At 35.7% G+C, this 22,333-nt stretch overlaps 3 protein-coding genes across 10 annotated transcripts in view; 1 reads left to right on the top strand and 2 right to left on the bottom strand.

Annotated features, from left to right (window-relative positions):
• The window catches only part of LOC144978015 (ATP-dependent DNA helicase Q1-like), a 37,590-nt gene extending 19,083 nt beyond the window's left edge, over positions 1 to 18,507 (bottom strand). The window contains exons 1-6 of one of the 6 annotated variants that reach the window (XM_078923446.1): positions 18,377 to 18,507; positions 9,661 to 9,756; positions 6,458 to 6,637; positions 3,754 to 3,933; positions 2,306 to 2,433; positions 335 to 512 (exon numbers count right to left, since the gene is read on the bottom strand). In XM_078923446.1, the coding sequence (XP_078779572.1) occupies positions 335 to 512; positions 2,306 to 2,433; positions 3,754 to 3,933; positions 6,458 to 6,637; positions 9,661 to 9,691 (697 nt within the window). In that variant the 5' untranslated portion in view covers positions 9,692 to 9,756; positions 18,377 to 18,507. Of the gene's footprint in view, positions 1 to 334; positions 513 to 2,305; positions 2,434 to 3,753; positions 3,934 to 6,457; positions 6,638 to 9,660; positions 9,757 to 10,772; positions 10,917 to 15,540; positions 15,573 to 18,330 lie in introns of those variants that run through there. The other 5 variants (XM_078923445.1, XM_078923447.1, XM_078923449.1 and 2 more) reach the window with 5 other exon arrangements.
• LOC144978018 (uncharacterized) lies at positions 11,204 to 14,454 on the top strand. The gene is made up of 3 exons (XM_078923455.1): positions 11,204 to 11,387; positions 12,508 to 12,598; positions 13,324 to 14,454. Exons 1-3 carry the CDS (start codon positions 11,331 to 11,333, stop codon positions 13,479 to 13,481), a joined length of 306 nt encoding a protein of 101 aa, XP_078779581.1. The 5' UTR covers positions 11,204 to 11,330; the 3' UTR covers positions 13,482 to 14,454.
• Positions 16,791 to 22,333, bottom strand: part of LOC144978016 (uncharacterized) — a 58,746-nt gene continuing 53,203 nt past the window's right edge. For all 3 annotated transcript variants that reach the window (XM_078923451.1, XM_078923450.1, XM_078923452.1), the window contains exons 12-15: positions 21,874 to 21,931; positions 21,215 to 21,523; positions 19,802 to 19,919; positions 16,791 to 18,553 (exon numbers count right to left, since the gene is read on the bottom strand). In XM_078923451.1, coding sequence (XP_078779577.1) covers positions 18,349 to 18,553; positions 19,802 to 19,919; positions 21,215 to 21,523; positions 21,874 to 21,931 — 690 coding nt within the window. In that variant the 3' untranslated portion in view covers positions 16,791 to 18,348. The remainder of the gene's footprint in view (positions 18,554 to 19,801; positions 19,920 to 21,214; positions 21,524 to 21,873; positions 21,932 to 22,333) is intronic.

Here is a 22,333-nt window from a genome sequence, read left to right as displayed (position 1 = left end):
TTATTATTATTATTATTATTATTATTATTATTATTATTATTATTATTATTAGTATTATTATTATTTTTATTATTAGTTTTATTACTATTATTATTATTATATTATTATTATTATTATTATTATTATTATTATTATTATTATTATTATTATTATTATTATTATAATATAATCAACATTATCACCATTATCATTTCTATTACTATTATCATTATCATTATTATCATCATCAATCTCATTATCATTGATACAATTTGGAATTCATCAAGATTTAAAAAAAAAAAAGAAATAAATAAAAAAAGAAAACCCAACAATACAAAAATTTTCAAAGACCGACCTGGTCTAAAATCGTGGCCCCACTGAGAGCAACAATGAACTTCGTCAATGACCAGTCGGGACAAATGATTGATGCTGTAACACTTTTCCAATTTGTTCATGAAACGTTTACTCTTGGCCAGCTTCTCGGGTGTCACGTAAAGCAAATGTAATGAACCGTTCTGTTTCACCATATCGTCCTGTGGATGATGGATGAAATGAAATGACACGTGTGAGATCATAATCGTGATACGTACATGAAAATTGTGATGTGTTTATTTGGAGATCAGTGGGGGCTGCCTGGGATTGATCTCAAACATCTCTCATAGAGCTAGTAGAAGAGAGGCCAATCTTGAAAGATCTCTAGGAGGGATCATCAAGCTAGCCTTAACTCTTTCAGTGCTGAGGCTATATTCGCATTTCCGTCACAAAATGGCTGACACCTGATTGAGGCAGCATGAGAATGACAAGCTAAGACAAAGCGACATTCAAATTCGGCGCAAAATCTCAATTAAAATATCCCTTAGGGCCAATTGAATGTTCTGATGAAAAAAATGATACCATTGGTTCAATTGATAGTACTTTTGTAGAAAGTTGGATTGAATTACATTATTATTTTTGCCATTCAATTGGTTCAATTGATATACTTTTGTAGAAAGTGGGACGGATTACATTATTGCTTTTGCCTTTCAAGACGGGCTAAACTGCACGGCCAGGCCAGTAAAACAGATTCTGCTCTCTGGCTGCACAGTGTGGCTAATGGCACCGAAAGAATTAAGAGATCAGCTGATATGAATACAACTGAAACAGATAGCCCCGAGTAAAGATTGGCATACAGTTTTGATAAAACATTACAATTATATAATTGGAATGAAATGATAAACATTGAATTCCACAAAGAGTATTATTGTTGTCCTTCAGAGATTTTAGGAACGTGGAGCTGGAGTTCATCCTGGTTTCACGAGCGTGAATTGCTTGCAACCTTTGGGATAGGACGCTAGTCTATTGCAAAGTACTTTCTACCAGATCTAGCACTCAGCCACCCAATTCCAATCACTAACTGGGAGTACAGGCGGTCAGAAAAAAATCTTTGACTTCACTCGGGATCCATCTCTGTCTCATTGCATGCGAAGCCAGTATCCTACCAACTGAGCTATGGGGACAACCATTTCTTATAGGGAATGAGATTAACGGAAGAGTAGCGTCCCTTGATTGAACGTCACCCATAGTCTGTGACGTCACCGGCGGAAAAGTTATTTGAGAGAGAACGTCATGTTGGTTGTGCGCATGCGTCTCTCATCCTCGCTTCCGGTGAAAGCGGCTCGAGACACTTCAAAACCAAATTGACGTTCTCTCTGTAAGGTGACGTCCAATCAAGGGACGCTACTCTTCCGCTATTCCCTATACAAGCAGAACCCCCCCAAAAAAAAAAATTAAAAATAGAATTTTCTGATGAAATCAGAACAAAAGGCTGGTCTTTAAGAAGAACGATAATCTAGAGGGAAGACAACTCCTTTTGAGTAATTTCGGATGGGAGATAATGCAAAACTTTGAATATCAATACAACAAAAATTCAATGACAAAAACAAAAAAAACTTATGTGAATTTATGTATTTTAAAAACTATCTTCTATGGGACAGCGTGGCTCAGCGGTACAGTATTTGCTTCGTACTCAAAAGGTACCTAGTTCGACTACTTGCCGCGTTGTTTGGCCTTGAGCAAGTCGACTAGCCTTAGTTCACTTTGCACGCTGCATTGCGACTGATGTCTTGATTATTTCAGTCTTCCCTTGGAATAGATCCTGAAGAAAAATTTCCCCTTAGGGATGAATAAAGGGAATTTTTTTTTTTTTTATGAACAGGAATCTAGTCCAAATTCATATTCAAAACAACAAGTTAGGGAAATTAGGTTTTCTTACTTAGGACAATCTCGTATACAGAAATGAGCAAAAAATGACTATAACATACAAAACAATATCAGTTTATCTACAAACCAAAACAAATTTCTGATGCTCTTTAGTTGAAGAAGCTGTGAGGATGGCAGAAGGTACGTTGAGCTGTTCCAGCGCCATCTGTTGATCTTCCATCAGAGAAACTAGAGGGGAGACGACAAGAGTCAGACCTGTATGGAAGTGATAGTGTGATACTATGCTGTTAGAAAATATAAAAAGATTGAGCTTTATATATAGCGCAATATCCACTAAATGTGCTCAAAGCGCTTTACAAGGGGTCCCTGGTCAACAGCAACATTTAACATGTAGGACGGGACATGACACCTGTTAGGCGATATTACAATTTTTCGGACAAAGACAACGCTGTTAACGGCCAGGTACTCATTTTACACCTGAGTACGGTGAGAGAATATGAGTAAAAAACTAAAAAACTTGAGCTTTTATAAGGCGCAATATCCACTAAACATGCTCAAAGCCGACAGCAACCCTTAACATGTAGGACAAAACATAACACCTGTTAGGAGATATTACATTTTTTTCCGACAGAGACAAGGCTGTTAACACCAGGTGCTCATTTTAGTACGCTAAGAGACTGTGAGTAAAGAGCCTTTTCCAAAGACTCAACCATACACCGCTCAGAGCGTGACTCATAACCCAGGATCTTCCGATCCGAAGCCAGTGTCATACCACAAGACCACAAGCTCATTTGGTAGAGCACTCGCTTCACAGGCAAAGGGATCAAGATCGATCCTGAGTCCAGTCAAGATATTTTTCCAACCCCCCTGTTCACCAGCGGTAAATGGGTAACTGGGTCAGTTGGATCTAGCGTCCTATCCAAAGGATAATAATAATAAATGTACATTTATATAGCACTTATGCTGAAGCTTCGAAGCAAATCACATTGGCCATCAGTAAAAAACATTATACACAGCAGATTCAGACATACGAACAAAAGCTCACACGCATCCAATTACATATACACTCACTCACACACATCCATATATACACTGTACATAAATATATTACTCACACACACACACACACACAAACACACACTTATATATATATATAATATATATATATATATATATATTATATATATATATATATATATATATATATATATACAATACACACAATCATACACACACAAACACATCATATACACATACACACTAAATATACATACATGCATACAACATTTATACACACATATACACACACATACATACACACACACTCACATACATACATACATACATACATACATACATACATACATACATACATACATACATACATACATACATACATACATACATACACACACGCATGTATGCACAAACATATGCACTTTGCAATAATTCCTGGATTAGCAAACATTTACTATTGTCTGTTTCACGCTATAGAAACCGGGATAAATTCTGGCTCCATTGGGGCTTTATGGCTCTGAAAAACTAGTTTCCTAACCATAAATAAAACGTAATCACCTTTATTGACAACAGCCGGTAGCTGAAAGCAAAGACTTTTACCACCTCCTGTTGGCATGATAAGAAGGCAATCCTTGCCCGACATAGTTGCATTCATTGTCTGACGTTGCATGGGTCGCAGCTCTTTCAAACCAAAGACAGATTTCAATTTCGCATCAATTTCATTAGTCCATTCAAAATCTTGAGAAAAGGAACATAAATAAAACATGACTCTTATTTTTTTTTTAATAAATACATTTTTTTAAAAACCCTGAGCATTTAAATAGCAAAATATTCGCTAAATATGTTTTGTTACAGACAAATTGAAGACTATGAGTTATGAACTGAAACTGGCCTATGACCTTGACCTTCTCAACAACTCCCATCATAAATGGAACAAAGTAGGTCAGTAGGTCAACTTGGAGTCACAATAACAGTAACAGTAACAATATTGTGCTGCCAAATCTGATTGGACGCCAGGGCATCAATGAATATTTGATTGGGTTGAGTGGACGGTTGAGGAAATACAAATCCAGAGTTGTTAACAGGATTGAGTGTTGTATGTGGAATCGAGAAGGGGTGGAGGGGGGGGGGGGGGGATGTGCTCAATTGGGTTGAGGCACACATAATATCATCATATAATTTTATGAGCTAGTTCTTGCCTCTCACTGGCTTTTCTCCCTACCTCTGACAGACATTCATGTTATCCGTGGATTACTCAATACCTTTATTGTGATACTCACTTTCGGATCGGAAGGTCCTGGGTTTGAGCCTCGCTCGGCTCAAAGTTGAGTCCTTGGAGAAGGCTCTTTACTCACATTCTCTCACCGTACTCAGGTGTAAAATGAGTAATTGGCCATTAACAGCGTTGTCTCTGTCCGAAAAAAAAATATTGTAATCTCGCCTAACAGGCGTCATGTCCCGTCCTTCATGTTAAATGTTGCTGTTGGCCAGGGACACCTTGTAAAGCGCTTTGGATATTTCGCTGTATAAATGCTCAATATATATTTTTTAAATCCTTAGTATCCGGCAGATCATCGAGAGCAGACCTGCCGCTATTACAAAATTTTGGTGGCTCCCATTTCAGAACTTCATGAGCATCTCTTTAAAAATTGAGATTTTATACAGTGCAATATCCACTAAATGTGCTCAAAGCGCTTTACAAGGGGTCCCTGGTCAACAGCAACATTTAACATGCAGGACGGGACATGATGCCTGTTAGGCGAAATTACAATTTTTCGGACAAAGACAAAGCTGTTTAACGGCCAGGTACTCATTTTACACCTGAGTATGGTGAGAGAATGTGAGTAAAGAGCCTTTTCCAAGGACTCAACTATGCGCCGAGCACGAGGCTCGAACCCAGGACCTTCCGATCGGAAAGCGAGTGTCATACCACAAGACCACATAGCCGCACAAGTTTATTAAAACTTATTGAAAATGAAAGTTGAAACCACCAGACTACATAATTTTAAGGATTTTGAAGCGTTATCTAATCCTTGTGTGAGTAAATTATTGCTTTATAAACTTAACTATGGTGACTACAATTTTTTTTTTTTTTTAAAGTTTTCAAGTTAGTAGGTCTGATCATGAGTGATCTATACACTCTTATGGGATTTTGATTTGATATTGATAAATGCAGAACGTCAACGTAATACACCGATACAGTGGAATCCACATGAAATTGTTACAACGTAATACACCGATACAGTGGAATCCACATAAAATTGTTACAACGTAATACACCGATACAGTGGAATCCACATGAAATTGTTACAACGTAATACACCGATACAGTGGAATCAACATAAAATTATTACAACGTAATACACCAATACAGTGGAATCCAAATGAAATTGTTACAACGTAATACACCGATACAGTGGAATCCACATGAAATTGTTAAAGTATATAACCTCATCTTATTGTATGTATGATTATTGTTTCACTATCTCCTGTACTCATTACTACTTATTAACTTGTTAGCTTACAAATGGAACTCTTTTTCGTCAGAGATCAATTTTGATGTTACTTCTACTTTTGCAATAAAAACATCCAGTTCTATCTAAACATGAAAATAACAAGACGTCTGTGTTAATTCTATATAAAGTTAAATCACTTTATTTTACTATTTCCCAAATGCCATCCATACTTTAATTATGGCAACTTCAACAAAAATCAACACTCTTAATGTCAAATTCTGCTTAAAGTCATCACCTCTTGTTGGTCCAAAAAAATTTTTGTTCTTTATTTAAGTGTTTTTTTTTTTTTTATTGATAATGAATAAAAACAACCTTGCTTAAAGTCAACCATTTTCTCTGGTCTGGCACTGTTGGCGTTATATCAGGATTCCACTGTAAATACCATAAAAAAATCTAAAAAATAAAATTGAGCTTTATATAGCAGAAAATCCGCTAAATGTGCTCAAAGCGCTTTACAAGGGGTCCCTGGTCAATAGCAACATTTAACATGTAGGACGGGACATGCCAGCTGTTAGGCGATATTACAATTTTTCGGACAGAGACAACGCTGTTAACAGCCAGGTACTCATTTTACACCTGAGTACGGTGAGAGAAAGTGAGTAAAGAGCCTTTTCCAAGGACTCAACTATGCGCCGAGCGCGAGGCTCAAACCCAGGACCTTCCGATCCGAAAGCGAGTGTCATACCACAAGACCACATAGCCGCACATATGACAATTATTTAGTACTTGAACGGTGACTAACTGACCTGTTCTGTTCCAGAATTCCAAATCTTTCTGCAGTTCATGCTTGGATTCGTTTTGTTGAATGGTGGCTTTCAGCTCAGATCGTTTTAAAGTTAATTCCTGTTGCCGATCCAACAACTCTTGCAGACTGATTTCAACAGATGCCAGTTCTGCCTCCACTTGCTCCAATTCTTCCTGGTACACTGTTGATAATCAAAAGACTTATTATTTCTTTTTTTAAAACAATAAAACTTGAGCTTTTATACAGCACAATATCCACTAAACATGCTCAAAGCGCTTTACAAGGGGTCTTTAGCTAACAGCAACACTTAACATGTAGAACGAGACATGACGCCTGTTAGGCGGTATTGCAATTTTTCGGACAGAGACAACACTGTTAATGGACAGGTACTCATTTTACACCTGAGTATGGTGAGAGATTTTGAGTAAACAGTCTTTTCCAAGGACTCAACTATGCGCCGAGTGAGGCTCGAACCCAGGACCTTCCGATCCGAAAGCGAGTGTCATACCACTAGACCACATAGCCGCACATATATCAATGAATCCATTACTATTAATTCCAATATTTAAAAGATACTAACAAAAGTGTGAAAATGGAAAGACTACATCTGGAAACAGGACAAACAATGGATATTTCAGGTACAAACCCTTCGTCTACAAAACAATAAAAAATTGAAAGTTGAAAACAAATAAAAGAAAATTTAGTGAGGATTGTAGAGTCTGAACCCCTTAACCTCCAAAGTCAATACTGTATTATCCCTATATTAATGACCCCGATAGGCGCATCCACCCCCCCCCCCCCCCCCCCCCCCCATTTCCCCAAAACCTCAGTCCTATAAGAAACACTTTTTTTCTTCATAAGTCTAAATAAGACACTCGATTCATCAACTGACACACTATCAATAAGTTAAAGTCTGATTTGATAAATATCAATATCGGCTATGTGGTCTTGTGGTATGACACTCGCTTTCAGGTCAGAAGGTCCTGGGTTCGAGCCTCGCGTTCGGAGCATAGTTGAGTCCTTGGAAAAGACTCTTTACTCACATTCTCTCACCGTACTCAGGTGTAAAATGAGTACCTGGCCGTTAACAGCGTTGCCTTTGTCCGAAAAATTGTAATATCGCCTAACAGGCGTCATGTCCCATCCTACATGTTAAATGTTGCTGTTGACCAGGGACCCCTTGTAAAGCGCTTTGAGCACATTTAGTGGACATTGCGCTATATAAAGCTCAATTTATTATAATTTATTTATGAAAGTTATTTTGTTGTTTTTGATGTCGTTACTTACAGCCCTTGTTGACCCTGTTGAACAACTTTGTTCTATTTACAACAAAGAATGTTGATAGGGTCAAGGTCATAGACTACTTTCAGTTCATAGCTCATAGTTTATTCAATTTGTCTGAAGTAAGAAATAAATGCACCCCTTTTTACTCAATTTGAAGATGGTTTTCTATATGCACACGACGACATCTGATGACTGATGCAAAAGCCTTTCAATTTTATCTTTCCTCTACTTTCTTTCTTGAAATGGATATATTATAAAGTTAGGAATTGTCTGAAACTGGAATTATGACCCCTAAAACCAAGAAAATGATAGTGATTACGATAATAATATATCTCCCTTCACAAATATATTAAATTCTCCATGAGGCGCCGGCGCCTTATATCTATAAAAACAAAGACAACACGTCACCTTAATTCATTTTTGCCACATGGTGTTCGAATTTTTAACACGCAACTGTGATTTAAATTAAATATACCACTTTTTAAATATAGACTCACAAGTTCGGACTAAATACCAGAGGTATGGCCTATCTCAATTTATCAAATTAATATATAAAGTGTTGCTATTGGTTCTTTGTTGTATATTTTTACATTTTTGTGCATTTACATATTATATATGTATGTATACATTGTCGCCATAGATTCTCAACTTTGTGTATATACATTTTTATGCATGCCACGTCTGTAAACGAATTTCCATTTTTTGGATGAATAAAGTATATATTATTATTATTATTATTATCATGATCAAAGGCCCATGGAGCAGGAGTTTATCCCAGTTTCTATAGCGTTAGACAGTAGCCGTTGCCTTCTATCCTTTGGATAGGATGCTAGTCTATTGCAAAATAATTTCCACCAGATCTAATAGACCTAGCTACCCAATTATTGATGGGTGAACAGCGTGGGTGAATATAAAAAATATTAAATGACATCTTCCGATGTCATTGCCTTTCAAAATTGATTGTTGTCCCAGCCAAGCAAGGTGGTATTCTTGAATCATCTTGTGATAGTCATATAAAATGTCAGTTGTTTCTTGCATTAAACTAGATGAAAGTTTATCAAAACAGCCGTTGCTCTACCACAATAATTTAGAAAATAACACTGTGCATTCACAAAAAATTATCATAGCAGTAATTATAAGTTCACAATTCCAACACACAAAACCAACACATATATAAAAAGTTGTTGTTTTTTTTCCGCAAGAACCATCAAGGAATGGAACACTCTCCCACCAGAAATCCTAGATATTACTAACAAGGACAACAAATTTGATCCAATATTAAACATTTATAATTTTTCAACTCAACGACACAATTTCTGTTCCCGCGGAAAATTGCAAATGAAAACCCCAAAAATTGCACCCAAAATTCTAAAAATTGAATGCAAAAAATGCAAAAATTGCAAGGAAAAATTGCAAATTTAAGACATTGTTTTCAATAAACAGCGCACAATAATTTATTCTTGCTTTAATTCTATGACAAGCACAGTCCACGAATTTCAATTGGTATGTATTATACAGTATTGTATAAATTACATTAAATTACATTGATATTGACATTGCATACACAGAAAAGAAATAATATGCCAGGTATATACACAGGGGATGCCACCAGGATTAGCATTATATGATTATATGTGACTCCGAACATGGAAAAATGAAAAATAATGCGGCAATTGTCAAAATTGCGGTACCGTTGCGGTAACGGCGAACAATCGCGGCCGCAAGTGCCGCGATTTCCTGGAGGGACAGCACAATAATGGAGTTAGTCACCACATAATTTATATTGGGTATATACCTTTTGCAGATAAACACCTTGAACTTCAACTTATATTCTTGGATAAAAATATTTCCCGTGAAATGACTCAGCAACGACCAACCACCATAATGATCATAATGGGAAAAGAATCACATAAAACTTACATGAAATTCCTTTGGTCTGTTTGGATGCCATCGTTTACCACGATACCAACCCGTACAAGTCAACTTCAATCTCAGGACATTCGCATTAGGTGCAAACTTGAAATAAAAAATAAAAAAATTTAACAACTGATTTGCCACAGGAATTTTTAATAATAACACATAGATTTTTTTTTTCAGTAGTGTAGCTATGTGAGATTTTAACAGCTCGTCATTCTGTAAACAGGAATATTGATGAATGCGTGCAGCTTTGTAGTTGTAAATCAAAAATTTCAAAATCTATCAAAGAGGCATCAAAAATAATAAACCATCCTCTTGATGGAGTAGAAAGAATTCATGGAAAAGCAATAGAAAGGAAAGCATTCTCAATTACCAACAATAAAAAACATATTTTATACCATGAATTTAGTCTTTTACCATCTGGGAGAAGGTTTTGTCAGATTAAATGTAGAACTAATAAGTATAAATCAACGTTCGTTCCATCAGCAATAAAAATTTTGAATATTTCATATGGTACAGAAAAACCAAGGATTGATTCGTTGACTGATTAACTGATTAATTTATTTAATGTAAGATTAACTGACCAATTGATAATGATGATAATTTTTGGTGTCGAATTGCCACAATCGTAACAAATTGAAAACGAAATGAATATGTTTATGTTGTGTATATCGCACGTGTGAAAGAAAGAAAGAGAGAGAGAGAGAGAGAGAGAGAGAGAGAGAGAGAGAGAGAGAGAGAGAGAGAGAGAATAAGTAGGAGTGAAATATCTGTTCAATCTTAGTTATCGTTTAACATTATAACAAGTGTAACTAAATGACAAATTGCCATATTTATGGACAAATAAAGATCTATTATTATTATTATTATTATTATTAGTCTTGTGGTATGACACTTGCTTTCGGATCGGAAGGTCCTGGGTTCGAGCCTCGCTCGGCGCATAGTTGAGTCCTTGGAAAAGACTCCTTACTCACATTCTCTCACCGTACTCATGTGTAAAATGAGTACCTACTACTACTAGCCGTCAACTAAAACCATAAAATATGATAAAAATGTGTAATTAATGTATCAACAGCGTATGAAAATTATATTTATCTAGAATATTAATATATTACCGGGACTATTGGGAGTTGGATTAATTAAAGTGTAAATCCCAGGTGTGGATTGACATAGCCTACAGACTCAACTCAGTATTTAGTCTGGCATTTAATAATGGAAATAATTAAATTTTTACTTTCGATTTCAGCAGTCAGCAATATCCATATTTTTAGAGTTATCTCCTTTCAATCTCTTTGTGGGGGGGGGGGGGGGGGGTAAATAGTAAATAGGCCAAGTTTGCGGTGTGCCGTGGCAACCATCATTTATAAGGCATTTAAGTGATAAAATCCTAAATTATAATAAGCCTTTAGACATGTTATGTTATGTAGATACGCTAGCCTAAAATAATAGTAATAATATTAATAAATAATGGAGTAAAATAAACGAAATCAAAATTCGTAGCATACTCGTCCTTCGTAGTTTTCGATATTTTAAACTTATTATTTCTTTTTCTTCTATCGCCGTCCTGTGTCCTTGTCATCGCTGTGTAGGTTGGACTAGGACTTTGGGAAAGTTGTGAAAGAACAAACAAGGAGATAATTTTGTTGACTTCTCAGTTAGTCATTATTGTCATCATGATTTACAGAGCTTGTGTAAGGTTTCTTTATTCTACAACAAGAAGTGATGCAGCCGTAAGTGACTGTGCCTCCAAGGCCGAGAGACCCAAGCCCTAGCCCTAAATCTAAATAAAAGGCTCACTCCCTGGGCTAGAAATTAATTAGAAACTCTAACATGCAGGCTAAGCTGATGCAGTGGTCTTATAAGTCAGGCCTATTACTATTAGTTGAATGGCTAGTTGAATAGGAGTGGTTGCAGAACTAGGACTATTCGGACTCGAGTCTGAATAGTAGTAGTAGTCTCCCGTGGCTGTTCGGACTCAAATTCCAATATAATATTTAGACTCAGTCTGAATAATCTTTCGTGGCATTATAGTTATTTTTTTTTTTTTTAATATATTCTAAATAATTACATATAGATTTGATGCAAATCAAAATAACAATTATAGTAACTATAACAGGTAGTTAGAAGTCCTGTTTGAAATTAAAAAGAAAAGAGTTAAAATTCTTCAAAAAAGTAACAAAAGTTAATTAAAGTAACTGTGGTCGAAAGGAAAAGCTTTATAAGCAACACAACGCACCAAACAAAATCAGGACAATTTTTTAAAACAACGTATTCTGATAGTGTTAAACTAGCAAGAATCCTTCAGTCCAAAGCAGGGCTTATGAACTGAGTCAGTCTGATATGAATATGAGCAAAACAGAATTTCTTCTGTTTCTTTATCAGTTCCACCCTCTGCCCACTGTCGCACTCTGTTTCCCTGCGCACGCACATTGGAATTTGAGTCCGAATAGCCACAGGAGACGATTCAGATTCGAGTCCGAATTACTGCTGCATCAAACTGAGAGCAAAACGGACCTGAAAGGAAAATGAATGCACTCAGTTTATAGCCTTGTAGCAAGAAAAGACTAGACAAATTGAAGGAATAAGGTGCAAGGAGGGGAAGCCTCTTGTTACTGTTATATGTATCATGGTTTCTTTAGTACCCTTAACGAGCATGGGTAGTATTTTTATGTGTTGTGAGGACTTTATATTTGGGAATGAAAAAAAAATGCCCTAGAGAGATGTTTACTTTCCAACAAACGTTAGAATTTACTATATGACGTTCATTTCAATTTGAAATCATAATTCTTCTGATTACAGCTCTTGATTGTAATTGTAGATATATGTTATATAATTCTGTTTCACTTTCAGCTTTTACGAGCATCCATCCACACTACAATTGGTCATGGGGTCAAGAAAAATACAGAGACAACAACCACTTCCTCAACTCCCCCTGTTAAAGGTGAGAATAATTGTTAAAAGTTCATTTAGAACCAAACCAAATTTGATATATCCAAGGAAAAGAAAGAAATGTTGGCTACTTTGCCAAAAAAAAAAAGAGGAGAAGAGCGACATATATATGTTTTTTTTAAACTTAGGTTTTTCTAACTCTTATGGAATATACAGTCCCCACCACTTCCTTCTCTCTCTCTCTCTCTCTCTTTTTTTTTTTTTTTTTTGGTTGAACTGTCATCTATGCCAATATTTCTCCATTTAATTATTATTTTTTTTCAGCAGTACAGTCTTTGCTTTGTACCCGAAAGGTACTGAGTTCAATCACCCGCCGCTGTGCTGTGTGGCCTTGAGCAAGTCACCTCATTCTGGCTCAATTTGCGGCGCTGCACTGCGACTGATGCCTGGGTTATTCCAGTCTTCCCTTGGGATAAACCCTAGAGACAAATTTCCTCTAAGGGATGAATAAAGGGAATTTTATTTATTTATTTATTTTTAAAAGTTGGGACAGGTACAGGTGCAAGATATAGATATGAAAATGTGTGAGTGAAAAATATGCCATACGGATGTAAACTGTGAACAGATCACGAACATCTTAATTATGAAGTCACTGGTGCAGAGGCCTTTTCACAGGAGTGCTGAAGCAGGCAATTTTTTTTTTCTTTTTTAAAGAGGGCTTTTCTAGACTAGCGTAGTGATATGTCAATAAAAACTGCAACTTTATCTAATCCCCAGATAAGACATCATCAAAGGATCAATCTGGAACATACACTTCAGGAGAAGAATTCTTCAGCCATAACCCATATACCTTTTATGATGCAGAAATAGACATGGCCAAGGACAGAATTCAACAGCCATCTTCTAAACCAGACACAAAGCCTCTTGGGAGTTAATCAGATTCATAGTCATAGGAAGAAGAAATTTTTTCTGTTCAGAATTTTTATCAATCTGTATCTGTGATTGGATTATGCATGAAAATGAAAAGAATAAGAATGACATAAAACAGTCCTTGATTTATTGTTATCAACTAAGACTTCAACGTAACAAAAATAGGGGCAGGCACTGGTGTAAGATAAGTCTCCGAAAAAGTATGACCAAACCAGTGCCAGACAAAGAAGAGAGAAAAATACAAATACAAATCATCACGACAAGAGGACTAGCTGATCTATTTGAATGATTTTTTTCGAGTATTTTTCTTTATGCTCTCCATCGCTGTTTCAGACACACCTTTTCAGATTTTCAACTAACATTTGTGTGGGTTGATCCTTAGTTGCTAATGTAATATCTAATGAATTTTTTGTTTAACTCACTCAACCCTAACACCGACTATATCCGTAGTTTACCCTGGTTGCTTTTACCCCATGCCTATTTATTACATTTTTCTGAGACAAATTATAGGTGAAGTATATCAAGGCTAATGTTTTTAGTTTTTACATGTTAATGATAGTTGATTAAAAATATCTATGTGGATGCTCTTTTTTAATACATTTTTTTTCCAATTTTGAAAAGTAGCAAAAATCTCTAGGATTGAGTGAGTTAAGCAAGTGCTCAGGAAAGAAACTTAATTTGATCAGTATAATTGTAATGCTTTGAAAATGTAGAACGAGAAGGAGATCATTTTCCTGCCTGCCATATCAATAGAGATTGTCGTTTACAACAATGATATGTTGTTGTTTTTTTTAACAACTCATGCTTTGCACTAGACTAAATTATCATTGCAGTCTCTTATATGCTTTTTATAATGTCAGAGAGAATAATGGGAAAATAATGAATTTTTGTTGTGATGAATGGTTGTTGCTTTTATGAGTATGTAGAAGTATGTGTATGTGGTCATTTGATTTGAATAAAGTGTTTGACATAACCTTAGACTGATCACTTTTCATCGTTTTGTTTTTTCATGAGGCTTATTATATTCAACATTTTTGGGTGGGGCCTTTGACCTCCTATGGTGGACCGGGTGTCACTTGCTGTGTGACCTCCCATAGCAGGCAGGGAGGTACATACTGTGTCGTCTATCCCCTAATATCTGTTTTCCAACATGCTTTCTGTCTTTGTCTTGGAATGAGATTACTTGGTTTTCATCCTGGCCCTGTTCGGAGTCCTAGCTGGGAGGGAAACAGTCAAATGCATAGTTATTGTTTTGGGAAATGATATTTTTTCCTTGTAAATTATCTCTCTGTTATGTATTATTATATTTATTTTTAATGTATAAGTATAATGTAAGCATTTGAGTGTATTCCTCTTTGTTGGATTTTGTGATTTTGTCCGGATGAGACTTATAGGCATGGGTGCAAGCAACTGGACCTGAAAAAGCCTGCAAGTCTACTTATGACCAGACATATAATCTGAAAAAGCCTGCAAGATTCACGGACTTCACCTCATCATTTGAAGTCTTGTTCTGAGCATCTAGTCTTCATAATAGTAGTCCACAATTGTTGTATGTTTAATCCAAAGGTTGAAATGGAGTAATTTGTTACGTTTCTTGTCACAAAAAAAAATAAAATCAATCAAATCCAAATCGCAAAAAGCCGGCGACGTTTTTTTCGGTAATCCAATCGGCCGGCAGGCTGGCTATAGCCGGCACTCTTGCACCCATGCTTATAGGTGATCTCAAACTAAGTACATCGGTGGTATGCTCTTGGAATCTACATCTGATCCCTATTTGTTCCCAGTTCCCCTTTGTCTTACTTTCTCTTGGGTGCTTTTTAATTGTAATTCTAGAACTTTTTAATATCCCTTTTTTTTTTCATTTTTACTGGTGCTGATATAACCTAAATGTGTTGCAAGCGCCGTAAAACCCTTAAAAACAAACAAAAACTTGCTCCCCCTATAGCTGCTTTCTGGGTTGCCCTCTCTTTATCTTGAAATGTGATTACATGGTTTTGTCCTGGTCCTTATCTGAGTCTTTAGCTGAGAGGGAAACAGTCAAATGTGTAGTATGTTTTTTTTTACCTTGTAAATACAGTCCATGCCGCCTTTAAGCAAGGTTATCGGGAGGAGGCTTAGGCATGCTTAATGCCAAAGCATTCTTTATTTTGAAGTAGACATCCAAAGATTTCCATCAATTAAATTTCAAGTCATTTCCCTTTGTTGGTTAGTCAGTCGTGATCGAACAACACCACACGATGTTGCTCCATTGTTACCCGTCATTACTTCCTTTACACAAATCATCCACACCAAAGTGATGAAAGGGACAGGGCACATCAGTCATGAAATCCTACGTGTTGACAATAGGAACGCTCATCGGATAAATGAAACCGTTCAAGGGGAGGAGATCAGATGTCGGGACGGGACATTGTCCACTTGTGGTGATGTGACACCGTGTTAAAAATAATCAAAATAACAAGATCAAGGGAGACAACTGTGTAAACGTTATTGCTGTATAATTTGATGTGTTTGGGGGGGGGGGGGGGGGGGTTCAGGTCAACACTGGACTGTTTATAAATCCTTTGTCCACTCTCCATTCATTGCCGGTCCCAAGCCCGGATAAACTACAGAGGGAAAATGAAAAAGTATACATTCACTACACAAGACCCAAAACACCTCCTGATATACAGTAGAACATGAAAGTAACGTACTCGGAAATAGCGAGAACTCGGAAATAGCGAGTAAAATCTAAATCCCCGTTTTTTTCCCTTATTTGAGTCAATAAAATTAGCATGAAAGTAGCGAGTATGAAAAAGAGGTCAACTCGGAAATAACGAGCATTTCCTGCCCCAGCCTAGGACTGCGACGAAGTAAAGACAATGGCAATTTAAATATTTTTAGCCTAGCCTCTTTTCTTTTCTTATTTTTCCGATGTTTCGTTACGAGTAATATTACATAGTAGCCTAGTCTGTAGTAGTACATAATAGGCGACACAAATTTGGGTGGGGGTTGGGTTTGTGTGCGTGTGTGTGTATTGGGGGTGGGGGTCAATTATTCACCTAATGTGGTGCCACGCGACGCGCGAGGTAAGCACATGTCAACATGCCTCACTTCGCAGCATCGGTCAGCGAGTAGCATCGTTAACGAACGACACGATCAGCGAGAGAGGGGAGTGTGGAACCATTATTTCAATGGGTCAGTGATTGAGTGATGCGCTTGCTTACCTCATCAAACATGCCGAGTGCATACAAACACTCGCGCGCACACGCACACGCACACACACACACACACACACACACTTCTATGTTCTTGTTTTTTTTTAGTCATGATTTTACTTGAAAAAAAAAACAAACAAAAAAACCAAGCATTCTGCCACTTCTGTGAAGAAATTGAAAAAGGGGCGACGGCTTTTACTCGAATTACACACTGAGGGGAATAACCAGCAATATTATTATAACCTTTCCTGGCAACTCGGGAATAGCGAGAACTCGGAAATAGCGAGTAATCAGGAGTGGACCCGTCGAACTCGCTATTTCCGAGTTCTACTGTACACACATAGGAAACCTCTCTGTAACGACATCCCTCTATAACGACACGTTTTCCCGGTCCCGACGATGTCGTTATATCGAGGTTGCACTGTACAACACAATAACCATTATAAACATCACTTTACAAGGGGTCCCAAACCAACAGCATTACTTAAAATGAAGGTAAAGACAAAGCACTTGTAGTTGTAGGGGTATTATAATATCTTCCCATTACACTATTCCAAGCATGGTACTCAATTTACACCTACATGTATATACAGTAAAAGCCGGTTAAACCAAAACCAGAGTTGGTATTCTATTTCGGTTTAAACATATTTCAGTTTAGGCATACCTCAAAAAGTTATGATTTTCCTGGGGTATTATTATTCCACTGCTATCATTCATTCCACTGTCAAACACAACAATGCATGGCATTAAATTCAACTTTGTGACTTTTGCGGGTGAAATAGTGTGTGTGTTAGTGTTGGGGGGCCCGGGGGGGGGGGGGGGGGGTGTTTGTGTGTACGTATACGTACACAAGCCTAGTGGTAGTAGGTGCCAAAGAGCTATGTGAGGGCAAAAGTGCTGTAACTCCAACGTCATCTTTATGGAGTTACAACATTACTGCTCTCAATTACCGCATTGTGTTCTCACAATCAAGTACGAATGGACTGCGGTCAGGAGTGGAATTGGTTGGGAGGGGGGGAAATTGAGTGGGAGAATAGAATGCGACAGAGACGAATAAGGAAATATGGAGTGAGAGGGGAGGAGGAGGGAGTTGGTGGCGAAGTGGAGAGGGTTTCCACTTGAGGTGTGTGAGAAGTGTAGAATGGATACAAATTAGAGAGCACATTTTGGTAACACAGTTGTAATTGGAATTTGTTTGGTTATCAGCAATTTTTTTCTTGGGTTTTTCAGCAATTTCTTTTCAGTTTAAAGATAGTTTGAGCATAGTGGCTTTCGGTTTATCGATAGTTGGTTAACAGAAACAAAGAGGAAAACATGATAACATTTTGATTTCTTTTCGGTTTAGCAGTCTTATCAGTTAAGATGTTTTTGGTTTAACCAGTTTTTACTGTAATAAGAAAATGTCAGTAAAGAGTCTTTTCAAAGGACTCAACTTTGTAAAGATTTAGAATGTTTAAAATTGTTATTTTGTGACCTTCTCAGCGCACAATTTGATCGAAAAATACCTACTTTCTCATTAGAGATTCCATCTCTAATGAAAGAATACAAAATATAATATGTTCATTTACATTATATATAATATAATATCTTGGGATGAAAACAAAAAGTAAATTATTTCAACAAAGGTAACAATAAATTGGTCATTTATCTAGCTCCATACTGAACTGTCAATCTAATTTTAAGCAGAAACAGGAGAGTGAATAAACCGCAAAATGAGGTAGCCCAAAGTCCTCAAGCCAAAAATGAAGATCCACAGAGGAAGGTAGTAGCCAGGGAGAGACCACGTGACATCTAGGTATTCTAAAACTCTATTTGGAGCAATTGACGTCACATTGGGTGAAGCACACTCTTGGAATATGTGGGTACTGTTGACACTCAAACATCTGGTATTCATAAAGTTTGGGGGATTAATAAAAAATAAATTATTAGTGCTTGGTTATTTATATTTGAGTCAATAATGAACCAAACAATTCTTTATCTATTGAAAATAAGATAAACTTTATATCATTAACTTTTTAGGATTTCGAAACATTTAATTGAAACTTGAGTTACCAAAAAGGACCATTTCCAACTAAATTACTGAACGCCTATTCTGAGTTCTGAGGCAAAACACAAAAAAACATGAACAATGAGAGTTATCTGAGGTTTTGCATGTTTCCGGACAGTTTTTTGTTCTCTTGCTCAATTAACTCAAACGTATTAGAAGAAGGGTGTCTGAGATAAGTGGCTTTCTATTTTACTTTTACTTAAAAAAGGAAAAGTTATAAACTAACAACAAAAGATCTAAAAGCATTGCTTGCGAAATCTGTTTTTGTTGTTTTTTTCACTAATCAATAAAACCGATGCCAGATATTTTCTGCTTTAAAATGTTGCAGATATAAATTCTGACATAAGTATTAAATATTGTAAGGGTGAATCTGTCATCCAGAATATATATATATATATATATATATATATATATATATATATATATATATATATATATATATATATATATATATATATATATATATATATATATATTATATATATATATATATATATATATATATATATATATATATATATATATATATATATATATATATATTATATATATATATATATATATTATATATATATATATATATATATATATATATATATATATATATATATATATATATATATATATATGTATATATATATATATATATATATATATATATATATATATATATATATATATATATATATATATATAATTACATATTTATTAGTGTTGGTGGGTACTCGTAGGTACAAAGTGTTCGATAATGATGGTTAGAGCTAATATAAAATATAGATTGTCACTCACATTATATGGCCAATACGTTTGTTTCTGTGGCTTTCGTCCACGTCTTCAGTCGGAATAATGTCGACATTATGCTGACTGAAGACGTGGACAAAAGCCACAGAAACGAACGCCTTGGCCATATAATGTGAGTGACAATCTATATTATATATATATATATATATATTATATATATATATATATATATATATATATATATATATATATATATATATATATATATATATATATATATATATATATTCATAGAATCTTCAGAAGAAGAGGATCAAGTGACACCAAGCAAATCAATACTTACTCAAGAGAGTCTGAATCTGTAAACTCATTCTGTAACATTGAGTGGAATGAATAATACGTGAAAGAAAGGTACTTGATCCAGGCAAGCCATTCAGGGAGGTGTCGAGTGTAGAAACCACCTGAGGTTTAGAGTATATATGATAATCCTGATGAATAATAATAACAATAAGAAGAAGAATTATAATATAATGCAAGCCGCTTAATTAGAACATCATCTTTACCTACTAGATGTCGTTCCAATTAATCGATTCCACTTGAGGCTTTCATGATCAGAACAATCTATCAAGACTACAATCATGTCTATTTTGGTAATTATAACAATTTTGATACAAAGTATCCTTTCAGTTATTTGTGTAAAATGTTATCCTCCTTTTTTATGGCATTTAATATAATATGTGTTCGCAAGATGATATGAAGAGAATGAGTGACAACACATGTACATGTGAGTATGGTTTCATCAAACCTCGAACACAGTTTCCTCAAACCCATTAAAAAATCCCAAATTTTTTCCTTATTATTCGTTGCTATCATTCCATTTCTTCCTCAAACTAATTTTTACCTCAAGCACCATTTCCTCAACCTAATTTCACCCAGCCAATGAAAAAAAAAAAGTAAAAATTAATTAAAGAGGTTTTTAATGCGCCCAATTATTTCGACCACTGATGATTTACTGGTCACAGTTTTGTTTGTGTGCATCGTTCACACACTCCATCACCATTTTGCATAACCGAAACTTCTCTGTTTATTCTTACCACCTCGCCATTTGTTCTAATTCCAATGCCACATGCATTGGTTGGCTATAATGGTAAATGAATGTTGTGATACAGCAACCGCATCTGCCCCCTCCCCACAGACACACACCAAACCCCTTGTAACATGTCAGGTATAAAGTTATCTCCCTCAAGATATCAATAAAGTATATAAATTTATAATAAAGTTCCCTTTATTCAATATCAAACAGAGATTTGTCTTTGGGTGTATTCCAAAGGAAGACTGGAATAACCCGGGTGACAGTGACAGTCACAACACAGCAAATTGAGCTAGGGAGAGGTGGCTTGCTACAGGCCACATAACACGATGGATATTCAGGTACGAAGCAAAGAAAATACCGCTAAGTCCCACTGCCCCCATCAAGTCATTATGGCAAGACATGTTTTCCACGAACTACGGTTTCCTCAAAAGTTTGAGGAAACCATGATGGAGTGTATAATAAACTGTCAATACTCATTTCCTTCAAGAAAGGCTAAATAAATCAAAAACATGTAAATCTGATTTCTCTATAAAATACAACACATTATACAATTTCATTCTAAGCTGCATCTTTCTGCTTTGTCCGGTAGTGTTTCATACACATCTTTTCAAATTCTTACCTTACACCAGTACCTAAACCCTCTAATGTGTCACTCCTACTTACCTAAGAGCATCATGAACATAATAGTGACAGTACACATAACAATAGCTCGACGAAAATCCATGAATGCAATTCCAAGAAAAAGGCCAACGCTTTGTCCTGCCAGTGTGTTTGTCATCGTGATCACCATGCTGACTGTGTAAGCAGCAAAAGAACTATTCAGACCAATACACCAGTAGGAAATTGTCACAAACAAGGCAGGCATCACAAGAGTTAAAGGCAGTTCACTGGTCAGCTTGGCCAAGTAGTAGGAAGACAGTCTGTACCAACCAGCAGACCTTTCCTTATGAATGACCACTCTCTCTGATGGAACTGAAGAATATATGTATATAGTATGATTATTGTTATCATCATCATCATCATTATTATGATTATTATTATTAATAATATTTTTTTTTTAATTATTATTATTTTTATTATTATTATTATTATTATTATTATTATTATTATTATTATTATTATTATTATTATTATTATTATTATTATTATTATTATTATTATTATTATTATTATTATTATTATTATTATTAATTTGAAATTCTGGCGGGTTTTTTCATATTTTTAATTCAATTTTCAGAAAAAAAAATTCCAATCCAGCATAATACCATTTCATGACATTTGATCACATATTCTAAAAATAAAAAGAGGAATTAAAAACATACACGAAGAAGCAGCATCAAAGAGCGTTCCAAATCCAACTTGAGAAATGATGAAGAACATCTGCGAACGACATAATTATTAATGATAAATCAATACTAAGACCAAGACTAAGAGAGCATCTGTATAGCCGGTATTCACCATGGCAGCTTTACAATGTTCTGAGATTATGTAGTCAATTAAGTGATAGATAAAACACATTTCATAATTAAAGGGGGGTGTCTCTTATGGCAATAAACTCTGAGGAGAGGGGGCAGTGCATCTAATGTAATAGACCTTAATCCATAGTATAATTCCTTATAGATTTGGTTAGGATTGCTTTTACTGGTGCCAAAGCTGAGAGTTCTTCCCCTCCTCTTTCTTCTTCTTCTCCTTCTCCTCCTTCCCCTCCTCCTCCTCCTCCTCCTTCCCCTCCTCCTTCTTCTTGTTCTTCTTCTTCTTCTTCTTCTTCTTCTTCTTCTTCTT

Source organism: Berghia stephanieae, chromosome 8 (genome assembly GCF_034508935.2).
Source record: "Berghia stephanieae isolate SIO BIC M18660-M18661 chromosome 8, UCSD_Bste_1.3, whole genome shotgun sequence".
Classification (NCBI taxonomy): domain Eukaryota; kingdom Metazoa; phylum Mollusca; class Gastropoda; order Nudibranchia; family Aeolidiidae; genus Berghia; species Berghia stephanieae.
This window is presented reverse-complemented; position numbering and strand designations above follow the sequence as displayed.